The 13793-nt window shown below is 41.9% G+C and overlaps 1 protein-coding gene across 1 annotated transcript in view; it reads left to right on the top strand.

The window, feature by feature from the left end:
- LOC118093937 (multiple epidermal growth factor-like domains protein 6) overlaps positions 1–13793 on the top strand; it is a 198179-nt gene that overhangs the window by 121045 nt on the left and 63341 nt on the right. Inside the window, exons 6-11 of the mRNA XM_060274215.1 lie at positions 205–330; positions 3096–3218; positions 4821–4943; positions 6555–6692; positions 11116–11238; positions 12292–12417. Of these exons, the coding sequence (XP_060130198.1) occupies positions 205–330; positions 3096–3218; positions 4821–4943; positions 6555–6692; positions 11116–11238; positions 12292–12417 (759 nt within the window). The remainder of the gene's footprint in view (positions 1–204; positions 331–3095; positions 3219–4820; positions 4944–6554; positions 6693–11115; positions 11239–12291; positions 12418–13793) is intronic.

Here is a 13793-nt window from a genome sequence, read left to right as displayed (position 1 = left end):
TTCCATTACTTTCAATGGGAAAGTTCGCTTCAGGTTAAGTACGCTTCAGCTTAAGTACAGACTTCCGGAACCAATTGTGTACTTAAACCGAGGTACCACTTTATTGCTGTGTGAAAGGTTGCTCCACTTTTTGCCCTCACTTCAGATATTTGGGTGGAGAACCGCATCACCACATTCTGGCTTTTTGTGTTCTCATTGTATTAGGTGTGAGCTCTTGTGCCGTCAACAACGGAGGCTGTGAACATGAGTGTATGCAGATGAGTGAAGACCACTACTGGTGTCAGTGCCACACACACTACCAGCTTAAGAGAGATGGGAAGCACTGTGAAAGTAAGTGTTAGCCCAGGGTGCGGGTAACCTGTTGGAAACACAATATAAGCCCGAAGGCTGTAGTGTGGGGTAACCTTTGGCCCTCCAGATATTGTGGGACTCCCTGACCATTGGCCATTCCGGTTGGGTTGATGCAAGTTGTAGTCCAACAACATCTGAAGGATCCCAGCTTCCCCGCTTCCACCCTAGTGTAATGCATGTTTACTTGATTGATTAATGCAGTTTAGGTATCAGAAATAGAGAGTCATGTGACTGGGCCCTGCTGCTGGGCTCTCTGGTTCAAGCCTGTTACATTTCACCTCCACACTGATCTTGTACCATTGCAATGGGGGAATGGTAGGAGTGAGGATTATGTCTAAGAGTGGACTTATTTAATAGCAATTGTAACTTTTTGTAATCTGCCTACCCTGTGGAAGTACGAAGATCTCGATATAGAATGTAAGCATTTGTCCTATCCTGACCTCAAACAAAAGCCTACAGGGCATTATGGGAGTTGCTCAGAGAGCAAGAGAGCAGTGGGTGAGCGCTGACAGAAGCTGGAGGTTGATTTATAACTCCCCCCAGACTAGATTACCACTTCTGAACTCCAATCCAAGGCTTCTCAAAGGGAAGTCTCCCCAGCTGGAGGCAAGTGTACCTGTGTCTCTTCAGTCCCTTCTCCCCTGACCTGATCTTGGCCATATTTCCTACAATTCTGTAAAGGGAGAAACAGCATGACTTGGCTATGAACTGAATATTATGGAGGCCCATGTAGTGGTTAGAGGAGACAACAAGGGTAGTCAACTCATCAAGCAACATAAGGGGGAGAGGAAATAATAAGAGGGAGGTGTACGAGGAGGGACAGTGGGGAGAGGAATAGAGATCAAAGCAGATTATTGGATTCCATTGTTCTCCCTTTCTTAAAAAGAATTAGGAAGGAAATTTGACCTTGGGTTGTCTTTCCTCCTGCCAAGTTTTATTAGCTCCCATTATCTGTTGAAGCTGCTGATGGCTTGAGTTTTATGCTTGCATTTCCATTGATCCACTGGAGACTTTGTTTGCCAAGTTTTGCAGCCGAGCTCAGCTAAATCTCCCACTGCATACTCACTGCATGTATGGTGCCATGTGCAATATGCCCATACTTACCATAAAATATACATGTGTATTTTAAAGAAAATCAAGGCTTTGGTCCTGTGTTTCTTCTGTCTCTCAGTTCTGCTTGTAGCAGGAGCTTTGCCTGCAAGAGATGTACAAAAGACAGGGAAAAGGCTGCTTCACTGCAGCGGTCAATGATCACGAAAGGATAAAATCAGAGAAGCCAAAGGCACCATTATCAAAGTGGGCAAAGGATGTTAGAAGTGATAAGAAGGGTTCTGGATGTACATATGAAACTGTCATCCACGATTCAGACCTTCTAACAACTGCCTACTCCTTTCTGCAGTTTTCTTAAGGTCCCAAGCACATCTTTGTTTTTAAAAGTGGCACAGACAGAAGGAAAATCATGGCACACCTGAGCCAAAGGCATTATCTTGCCTATGTGTGCTGCTGGTTTGCTCCTGAGCTTAGCAGACTAGAGACAAAACAGCTCACCTAAAGATATAGGGAGCTGCATATATACTAAAGTCACATCATCTAGATCAGTGTTTCCCAACCAGTGTGCCTCCAGATGTTTTGGGACTACAACTCCCATCATTCCTGACCACTGGTCTTGCTAGCTAGGGATGATGGGAGTTGTAGTCCCAAAACATCTGGAGGCACACTGGTTGGGAAACACTGATCTAGATCAAGGGTAGCCAACATGTGACCCTCCAAATGTTGCTGGACTCCAACTCCCATCAGCCTCAGTCAACATGGCCAAAGGTCAAGGATTATGGGAGTCGTAGACCAACAATATCTGAAAGTAGCCACCACATTGGTTACCCCAACCTGGTACTTGGAAATTGACTTGAGGCACATTTTCCAAAATATAGAACCACCACTGGAATCTTTAGGCCTAATTTACCATGGATTTTTGTTGTTGTTTTTCTGTTTTCGGTGTTTTCAAGAATGTCCTGGTCTCTTTCTGATCTGATGTGCAATATATTTGGAGCAGGAGCTTGTGCTCCTTTTGGAAGTGCATTTCCAAACAATTATATTGACTCTCCGGTAGAGCCGCCACTGTAATCCCTCGCAGCAAGATCTCTGGTTGTTAAGGGCTGGTCACGGTTTGCCAGGCATGTTTGAGCAATTATATTTGTCGAACTGCAAAGGAAGCTATAGAATAAAGTGCCATCAATTTGAACTGCTGGCACAGAGAACCGTTGGCAGGCAGAGATGCGCATGGAAGTATCTGTGTCAGATCTCTGCTGAATATTGGGGAAAGCAAGTCAGCACTGTAGGAAACTGGGAATATCATTAAAGCTGATCCCCCTCACCCCCCCACTCCCACTCTCTCAGAATCCCCACCCTCTATTTCTTTCTTTTCAGTTGTGGCATAACAGGTTGTGCATGTTGGCCAGTTTTGTAACTATTGAAAATAAGTTCAAGCATCTCTGCCAGATGAACTTGTCAAATTGTTTGTGACGAACAGTCGGAATGAAATTGGGAGATAAATATCACTGCAGTGTGAAAAGACTTGCAGCCTGCGCCAGATAGACCTTGACCTGTGTTCTGTGTATTGGTTGATATGTTTGTGTGTGTGTGTGTGTGTTTTCTCAAAGCATTGCTGGTTTCTAATTCAGACACCTAACATTCCTAGCTAGCACCTTAGATCCTCATTGCCTGGATTTCTTGGTGTTTGGTTTCAGAGATTGACCCCTGTGCAAGTGGAAATGGAGGCTGCTTGCAGATCTGCCGAAATGAGAGCGGACTTGCAGAGTGTGAATGCTATTCTGGATATCGCCTTTCTGCAGATGGGAAGTCCTGTGCAGGTAAAAAAAAGCAAAGTCTGGGTTGCGGGGATGGTAACTAAAATTGAAGAGTCTAATTATTGACCTCTTTTCTAACCAGGTATGCTAAACACATGTAAGCAAGAACATAGTTGGAGCCATTCTACTGTGAAGAGGAGTTACAATCTTGGGGTCAGACTTCTTGATTTGGAAGCACAGTGGTTTAGAGAGCCCCTATGGCCTCCATTGCCTACTGCTGCTGGCAGATGTGTTCAATTGTCTCCCATTAGGAGACCTTGGAAGGGGGCTTCAGACAGAGGCACCCCCTTCTTGGCTCTTCTCTGCCACTGCTGGCTCAGCTACTCACTTCCTCCTACCGTGAGAGGAGAAGAGAAGCTAGGAAGGAAAATTGTCTTGGAAATCAATGCCCAAAAACACAATGAAAAAATTCCTTCCACCAGCACCTTAGAGACCAACTAAGTTTGTCATTGGTATGAGCTTTTGTGTGCATGCACACATCTTCAGATAGCTCATACCAATGACAAACTTAGTTGGTCTCTAAGGTGCTACTGGAAGGAGTTTTTTTTTATTTTGTTTCGACTACGGAAGACCAACATGGCTACCTACCTGTAACTACAACGACACAATGCCTGTATATAACACTTGGAAACCATTTTGGAAAATAAATGGCAAATGAATAAATAAAAATATAACAATTTATTTACTGCGGTTATATTCCACCTTTTTCTCCAAAGAGCTCAAGGTGGCTTACATGAGTCTCCCAACCTCAACAAATCTGCACAACAACCCTGAGAGGTAGGTTAGGCCGAGAGGCAGTGGCTGGCCTAAGATCACCCAGTGATCTTCATGGCTGATTTGGAATTTGAACTCTTGTCTCTTAGGACCTAGTCCAGCAACCTCATCACAACACCAATCCAGGGGCGTAGGAAGGGAGGGGCGATGGGGGCGCTCCACCCCGGGCAGTGCGACCCCGAGGGCGCCATGGCGGCTGCACTCCACGCACCACGCCCCTCCGGGTGGCACAGCACGCCCCCAGAATGTGTGCCACGCCCCTCCGGACGGTGTGCACCACTCCCAGAATGTGCGCCAGCCCTCCCCCGCCCCCGGTGCCGGAGCATGAAGCTCCGCCAGTGCACCAATCTGCATCTCCAGGGTAGCACATTGGTTATTCTATAATCTTAGTGATTGAGCATATGTGTTTGCTTCAGTTCCCTCTTCTACCACCACCACCATCTCAACCCACCCCAGCAAAAAATAAAAACAAAAATCCCTGTTCTGTAGAACTATGGAGTGCCTTCAAATATTTTCAGAAGGTCCAGTAATGACTAACAAGTGCCTTTTATTCACCTCTGCTGGTGTTCCTCTGCCTACACAGCTCAAATAAGCTATGTCCTCAGTTCAAATTTGTCAACAAACAGGTGCAGAGAGGCTGGGCAAATAGGTTGAGCATGCACTGACTGCACATTGTGGAACATGCCCTAGACCTAGAATCTTCTACATCACTCCTCAATTCCTTTGTAGGCTCTCTGATTTTGAAAGGGTTTCCTGAAGGTTGCTGATCTCCATTAAGGCTGACCTTTTGTTCAACACTGTTCAACCTCAACACCTTTTTTTGTTCTATAGATGCTGATGAGTGTGCAGAAGGGACAGCCAAGTGCACCCATCGCTGTGTGAACACTTTGGGCTCCTTTGCCTGCGTTTGTAATCCTGGATTTGAACTAGGAGCTGACGGAAGACAATGCTACCGTAAGTGGGAGTTTTGCAGCAGTTCTGTAAAGGGAACTGTATCTTTCCAAAAGGATAAAATGAGATGATAATTAGGTGGCCGTTTTTATCTGGGGAGGCGTGCCCCTGTTTCTGATTCTTGTGGTATTCTCATTTTTTAAGAACCAATGTGATTAGAATTCCCAGTAGATGTATCTCAGTGCTTGAATGCTGGATTCTGCAGAGACCTTCATGCTGAGCCATGGTTTCTGCAATCATGAGTGCAAGTTCAGAATTCTGAACTGTGATGCCTGCATTTCAAGAGGCAAACAGCGCTGCTGACCAGTCTTCAATATACAGTGAATTATAATGAGTTCAAATATTCCCGTAGTCACCCAAAGTACATGTTCATTTCAGACTCCATGTTTTAAGGCTGATTCCCCCCTCCCCACGTCCATCTCTCCTGATTTTGCATGCCATACAACAGTTTTAAACAAAAGCATAATTACTTCATATATGTTAGCCCTCATTTTTCCTAACTGATTCATGACTGAAATGTGATATAAAAACTGTGGCTTGGCCTATTCAGTCCAAAGCTCCCTGCTTGACCATAAAAATTATGAGATCACATGGATGAAAAGGTGGAGACAGGTGGGGAAAATATGGAGAAATAACGCTTGATCTAACAAATTAAATTTATATTCTGAACTAAAAATCTATGACTATTCAATGAATAACATTAACGAGCCTCATAAAATAGCAATATGGTGCATGCATTATATAAAAAGATTTCAAAGGCCTGAATGTGTTTAAACTACAGAATGTCTTCTTCAGCAGGAAGCTATAGTTACACTGAGCAATTTGTGTGTGTGGTTTGTTTTTTTGCAGACACTACAAATGTAACCAGGCTCTTTGACCTTGGGTTTTATAATAGCCAGCATGCCTAGCTTTGTTTTTGAATAATTATATAATTTTCCACTGAAGACGACGTAGTGAGTTTGAAACATGTTTGAGCCTTTGATATGCACTCGTATGTTATCAGGTTCATCTGTGTCATTTCTTGTATATTGATAGTCTGCATATACATTAAAATAACTGTTGTTTACCCCTCAAAGTGCTATAATTCCAAGAATCCTTAAACTACAGGAGTCCAGGATTCTTTGTGGGGAGATGCTTTAAATGTATTGTGTGTATGCAGCCCAAGCAAGAAGTGCTGAAACTCTTGTATTCCACTTAAAGATACAGGACACCCTGGAAGCTAATAAAGTTGGCTAATAGGTACTAACCCTCTGAGTGATGCAGATCTTTATGTAGCCAAAATGGCTCCAGCTGCAAGCAAGAGGGAGGTAGGAGGAGGAGCCTTAGAGGAACCCCAAGTTTCGCAAAAGTACAGAAAATCTTTCTTGGAGGGAAGGCTAAGGAAGAAACCCCAAAACATTGCAGTGGAGACTGAGCAAGTTCACTGAGCATGGAATTGCTGAGACTGTTGTGGGAGGCAAATGGAGAACCAGTGTGGGGAGGAATGCAATGGAGCATCCCTGAAGGGGCTGGCTGGAACTGCGTTGTTTTCTTGTAGAGCCCACGTGCAGCAAACTTACTCCAATTCTCATTTTTATGTATTTATTGGCAATGATTTGATTCTTTTCTGGAAAGGCATTGAAATGGAAATTGTCAACAGCTGTGAAGATGATAACGGAGGTTGCCTTCATCACTGTGAGCACTCCACCAATGGGCCCCTCTGCTCTTGTAACCAAGGTTACCGCTTGGATTTAGATGGAAAGACATGCACAGGTGATGTATAAGGAAATATAGACAGCTCTTCAAAGGAGTCTGTCCCCTTCTTAGACTACAAACCTTTATACAGTGGAACCTTGGTTTTCGAACATAATTCATTCTGGAAGACCATTTGACTTCTAAAACGCCCGAAAACTATGGAACAATGGGCAGTAGGCAAAATACACTGAAAAAATGGAGAAATGTGCTTCGGAAGCCATTCGACTTCCAAGGCGCTCGAAAACCAAGGTTCCACTGTACCACTTTAACAACTCTTTCCCCCCACAACACCTATTATTGAGTGGGGGGGGGATTTGGGGACCTGGGTTTACAGAACAAAATTACATGGGTAAGGAGGGCAATGCCATGCACTCCAAATTAATGCCAAGGACCCCAAATGAACCAACAAGCTTACACATCCCTTAATGGGGCAGTATGTTAAGATCTGCCCCTAAAACCATAGACGTTTATTATTATTATTATTATTATTATTATTATTATTATTATTATTATTTCATTTGGCACAAAAACTGTATTTATTTAACAAGGAATGGGAAGAATTGATGGCAATAATGAGCACAGATACACACAAAGTCACACAGATGATCGCCAAAGGAGGAGGGCTTCCAGAGAGGGGGAAGTGCAGAATATTCCACACCTACAGTTAACAAAGCAGCAGTCTTACTTTTGAAAGCTTTATTTTACACTATAAGAAATGAAGTAGCTGCAACAGACTGTGTTTATATAATGTTTGGAATATAGAGTACTGTAGTTAAGGTGTTTTATGTGGTAACATGGAGGCAGGTTTCTTCACTGGTAGCACCAGTGTTGTGGAAAGACCTCCCTGATTAAACATGAGAATCCCCATCAGTATTGGCATTCCACCGGTTCCAACACTAAGCAGAAACATCTGTTTAGGGAAGCATCCCCCTGAACTGGACTTGTGATTTCATTCTTTTAACTGCTTTGGGTTTTTTTTAAAAAAAAACTCTTTTAATTGCCACACATTTTAATTGATAGTTTTGATGTCTATTTCAGTTAGGGATGTTATAATGTTAGTGTGCATTTAAAATATTGATTGACTTTATAGTTGCAGATCACGTAGAAGCTATTTTGGCATATAAATGCTCAACATTTGTTAGGATTGTTTTCTGATTTCTGTGGCCATTCTGGGTGAGAAAAGATTGTAGCAGATGTAGATATAATTGCTTGTTAGTTTATATCAGGAATGTGGAACCTGCAACTTCTATCCTTCTGGACTATTGGACATGCTTTCTGGAGCTGATGAGATTTGGGGTCTAATTTAGAGTGCCACAGCTTAGCCACTTCTAGGCTATACAGTACTATGAATGCACATTTGCCACTTTGCAGAGTATAGGCCACTCCTGGTTTTAGACACATGTGAATGACATGTGATCGCATGCGCGCGCACAGCACCAAACCCAGAAGTAGCCCCAAAACATCATAAAGACATCACAAAAAGGGGCGGAATGAGGTGGGGTGGACTAGGCTTATGCAAGCTCTGCTGACACATGAACACCACTGGAACTGAACCCCCATGCAAAACGAGGATTGCCTGTATAGGAGAACAGGTCTCTGCCCAAAGGAGATTACAATCTCCACCAGCACAAACGGTATAAAAACAATCAATCAAACAAACAAACAAACAAAAAACCATTATGTAAAGGGGATAAGAAGCGTTTCCCACTAACTGATGGCAGGTTTCAATGCACAGTGAGTAGTAAGAGAACCAGAAGCATAGATATGATCTGAAACATTGCCTGCCAGCTTCTTTGTGACGTTTGAAGGAAGAAAACAATGGTATTGGTCCAGAAACCTGCATTAATCAATTTCATGCTGGCCTCTGACCTCCGTGGATTGATTGCATGTTTTCCCTATTTCCTTGTGTCGACTAGATCCCCCAAGAATGTTAGCACCCTTTCCAAGGTTAATTGCCACACTGACCTTTCTCTTCTCTTGTTTCTTCATTCATGGAATTTTGCAAATTCAGCATCGACTGGTCATTGTTTGGGTAGCCAATCAGCTTGGCTCAATCTGTACTTCTGTTTGTTTATTTATTCAATGAGACCTTGTTTCACCTTAATTACATCAGGAGTTTTAGGTCCCATGCAGTTCCAGCTCTTGCAGAGGCACCATGTCATATTGGTTATCAAGCTGCCAGGAATTACTTCATTTCTTTAAAAAAGAAAGAAAGAAAAGGGCGGAGGGAGAGAAGATATAATTGCCTTTAAAAAGTTAATATTTTCATCTGAGAAGACTTTTGCTGGAAGCATTTCACAGTTGTATTTGCATTCTGTCTAAGATTTTGGCAAGATGAATTGTCCAAAGAATTCATGCGTATTCGTAGCAAAGGGGATTTCTATTCAGCAGTGCCTGTTCCTAGTAATATAATGCTAATACTCGGCTTTTACATGACAGTTTAAGGGTATTAAAACTGCTTCATGTGTGCTACTTTGGTGTGTCTTCAAACTGTCTTAATAAGAGAGATCAGTAGAGCCAATATAGTATTGGGGATAGAATGCTAGACTTGAACCAAGAATACTTGGGTCCAAATTCTTGCTTAGCCCATGTAGCTCACTCAATGACATCAAGATAGTCTTTCTTCCTTGGTCCCTGTCTTCCTCATCTCCCTTGGAGGAATTGTTGTGAAGATACAATGGGGAAGGAGAGGTTGGAATCAAGCCCCAGAAGTTAGGGCTCAAGCTAATGGATTCAAATTATGAGAAAGGGGTTGATATGATATGATATGATATGATATGATATGATATGATATGATTTGATATGATATGATATTATAATTACGGTATCTTTCTATGAGGCATCTGAAGCTATTCGCAACATAACAAACATATTTATAAAACAATTATATATAATAATTAAATTGATTGCATATATAAAAACCTATATATGTAAATATATATATCTATACATATCTAGTTGGTTAGTTTAAAACAGGCACCCCCAAACTTTGGCCCTCCAGATGTTTTGGACTACAATTCCCATCTTCCCCGACCACTGGTCCTGTTAGCTAGGAATCATGGGAGTTGTAGGCTAAAACATCTGGAGGGCCGCAGTTTGGGGACGCCTGGTTTAAAACAACAACACATACATAAAATCAGTTCAAATCCCATACAGTTATAAACTGAGGTACAAATCTCCATTTAGAAAGAGGAATGTGCTAAAAGACAATACAGAAGGTGTCTGATAATTAGGAGGATGGTGTCAGCTGTCCAATGGTGGATGAGCATGGCTTGGAAGGTGGTGGACTCTCCATTGTGAGAGGCTTTTAAACAGAAGCTGGATGGTCATCTACCACAAATGTTGTAGCAGCAGGGTTCCTGTAATGCCACTGGGCTCGACTAGAGGATCTTTGAAGGTCACTTCACCATATGCATGCCCTGAGCATCTTTTGAGGAAGGGGGGGGAATCTAATACAGCGAGACGTTTTTATTTCATCCCATTGTGTGGATAAGGAATTCCTGTAGCATAACCAGGGTTGTGGCAGAGGTAAAAATTTGAATCGGGGATTTTAAAATCAAGGGTTGGTGTTGTTAGCCCCTGCAGTGTTTATTTTATTATTTATTTATTTATTTATTTACATTTCAAGTTCATACATTTCACTAATTTTTACAACCATTTTTACATTTCATAACTTGACTTCCTTCCCCCTCTTTCTGCGGTTCCTTGAATTTATTTTTAATATCTTTTTCATATCCAAATTAACTTAATTTGCTCATTTATGCATCATCTTTAAATATATACTCTTCTGAAACTGCAGGCTATTACAATGATCCTGCCAATGTCTTTATCGGTTTACAATTTATCTGTAAATATTCAATAAACCATTTCCATCCTTTTATTAAAAATTGTTATCTTGATTTCTTATTCTTCTGGTAAGTTTTGCCATTTCTGCATATTCCATAAGTTTTTGTATCCATTCTTCCTTTGCTGGTACATCTGCTTCTTTCCATTTGGGGGCAAGTAACATTCTTGCCACTGTAGTAGCATACATGAATAAGTTTCTGTACAGTTTAGGTAGTTCTGACCTTATAATTCCCAAAATAAAAGCGTCTGGTATCCACCCCCCAAAGGTTATTTTAAACATCCTTTTCATTTCATTATATATCATTTCCCAGTAAGCTGTAACCTTACTACAAGACCAATTAGCCTCTGCAGTGTTGGATGAATACTGCTGAAATTGTAAGTCAGAGCGTACCATGCAAGTGTTCACTAAACCAGGTCTGGGGAACCAGTGGCCATTCAGATGTTGTTGGACTGCAGCTCCCATCAGCTCAAGGATCAGTGGTCAAGGATCATGGGGGTTGTCGTGCCCTGCTGTAAACATTCCTCTCCGGACAATTTATTTCTTGTTTAAACTACTTCTACGGCGTTGTGAAACATTTGTTCATCCTTCCTGTAGACCTGGACGAATGTGTGACCGGAGATGCCTGCTGCTCACAGTTCTGCATCAACTACATCGGAGGCTACGAATGCAGCTGCAAGGCAGGCTTCCAGCTTCATCTGGACGGCTGTGAATGTGATGGTAATTTAAGTTCACCAGGCACTGAGCAAGGCCTTTTGCAGAAACACCAAGCAAACATTCCACGGGGATCTGCTTTGCCGTTCGTTGTGTTTGTCACCTCAGGTCTCACAAGCAGTGCTGATGTGCGCCTGCTCCTGAGCAGAACTTAGGAAACCGCTTGTGTGGTGGTGGGGAACCTGTGGGCTGCTCATTGTTGTTGAACTCTAATTCCCATCAACCCCAGCCTGCACGGTTGCTGGCCAGGGATCATGGGTGTTGTAGTGCAGTAGCAGCCTCCCTACCCCCTGTGCTAGTGGCAAGCAGGCTACAGGTGCTTTTTGTGCAGATACAACCCTGCCTCATTTCCCAATTGCAGTTAGGAGATTAGGAATGGCTCGCGGGCTTCTCTTCCCTTTACTCTGATATGCAGATTCTCCCTCCTTTCATTTCTAGAGCTAACCACGGCGCAGCGACATCGCTGACCATGCATCTTTTAAAACTACAATTTGAAATGCAGATATGATACCATGGTTAGCTGCAAAAACTGCTACCCATAAGTAGTTCCAAAAAATTAATGTGGTGGTGGGGAAATAATGTGAGCGGGAAGGAGGGGCAAGGAAAGGAAACAAGCCTATCATGTGCTCCCAGGCAAGGAAGGGCAGCGAAAGACATTTGATACGCTTTGCTTTGCTTCTAAGTTGCATGGTTTTGTTTAATGTTTATTCAATTGGATTTTAAATGGAAATGGTTTCAAATTATGCTTGCGAGCTGCCTGGGCATTTCAGAAGGTGGGAAGTGCAAATTCTATCTAGGTAATATCAATGGGTTGTATCCAATGTTAATCAAACTCATATTAGACTCATTGAAGCTAATAGACAACAATTAACTTACGTCCATTAATTCAAACGGCTTTACTCTAATGTTGGATACAAGTGAATGTACTAATAATCAAGGTGATCGGAATAGATAACAGTAATAGCCATTCTGAAGTTCTGAACAGGAGTTCAGCAGTTTTCTTCTTGATCCAAATTGGGTTTTGCATCCAAGGTTTACTTTCCTCATTTAATTTCCTAGATGTGGACGAGTGCCTATCCGACACTGATGGCTGCGACCAATATTGTATTAATTCTTTGGGTTCATATGAATGTACATGTGAGGAAGGATACAGGCTCAGCAGTGTCAATGGAAAGTCTTGCATCTGTAAGTTATTCTGTATCGTTAGGAGCTCTATTCGAAGGAAAACTCCAATTACTAGGCATGGTTTTTGGAAGTGATAATGGCATTACTTATTCAGAGTGAGGCGTCTTAATAGCACATAATCTTTTTAAAATGAGGTTTGTTTGAATTGTCGCATTTTCAGCAAATTAGATATTACTCAAATCCAAATTATATTGAGAAGCTAAGTGTAATTCTAAAATTCCCAAAGTGGTTGTGCTGAATCTGTAATATAAAGCCAAAACATTTATCTTCTGTTTTAATCAGACTTATAAATATATGTTTCAGTGTTAAAATGTCATCTATAGTTGGATGGTGGTGATGATGGGGTGTGTGTGTAGCTTTTATATACGTTTATAATTTAATGATTATTCTAAAACTAAATATGTAATCCCTAGACACTGTTTTGTGTTCAATTCAAATTCCACATCTGAGATAATTTATAAATCTTGTAGCTTTGCTATGGCTGGGCTTAAGGGACAGAAACACATACAAGTCACCCTGAATCCAATGGAATTTAAGGCTGATGGATAACAACTTGCTTGGGTAGGCATCTTTAATTCAAAAGACAAAGAAACTAAGATTGCTCTCTGCAAGTGAGAAGCAGCTTGTCTAATCAGTCACCTTAAAATGGGTTGAGCAATGAAGTGCAAAAATCTCACATTGTTCTAAGGAAGAGCAATTTGGAGGACACATTTAGAACACAAATACATTCAACTCAAACTAAAGAAAAATAAACAAGAACAACACCATGAACTACCGACTCTTTAAGGCAAAGATGGGCAATTTGTGACCTTCCGGCTGTTGCTGGACTACAACTCCCATCATTCATGATGAGCCATGCTGGTTGAGCCTGGTGTGAGTTGGAGTCTTAGAACATTGGGAATGCCACAGGCTCCCCACCTCTGCTTCTCCAGGAAGCGCAAAATAGTTAACCAGTAACACCTATTACCTCCCAATTCCAAATACAGAGAGAGTACAACAAATACAGAGAGAGTCCAACAAAATATTAAAATACAATAGTCTGTTAAACATTAAAAGCTTCCCTAAACAGGGCTGCCTTCAGATGTCTCCTAAAAGTCTGGTAGTTGTTTTTCTCTTTGACATCTGGTGGGAGGGTGTTCCACAGGGTGGGTGCCACTACCGAGAAGGCCCTCTGCCTGGTTCCCTGTAACTTGGCTTCTCGCAGCAAGGGAACCGTGCAAGAGTTTCAGTTCAAGTGTAATACATGTACATATAAAAAATAAAAATTCCTTCAAGTAGCACCTTAGAGACCAACTAAGTTTGTCATTGGTATGAGCTTTCGTGTGCATGCACACTTCTTCCGATACACATGTATATATAGTTGTTAAACCATACAA

This window comes from Zootoca vivipara, chromosome 5, assembly GCF_963506605.1.
Source record: "Zootoca vivipara chromosome 5, rZooViv1.1, whole genome shotgun sequence".
NCBI lineage: Eukaryota > Metazoa > Chordata > Lepidosauria > Squamata > Lacertidae > Zootoca > Zootoca vivipara.
The sequence above is the reverse complement of the archived record's forward strand: the minus strand, read 5'-3'. Positions and strand labels throughout refer to the sequence as shown.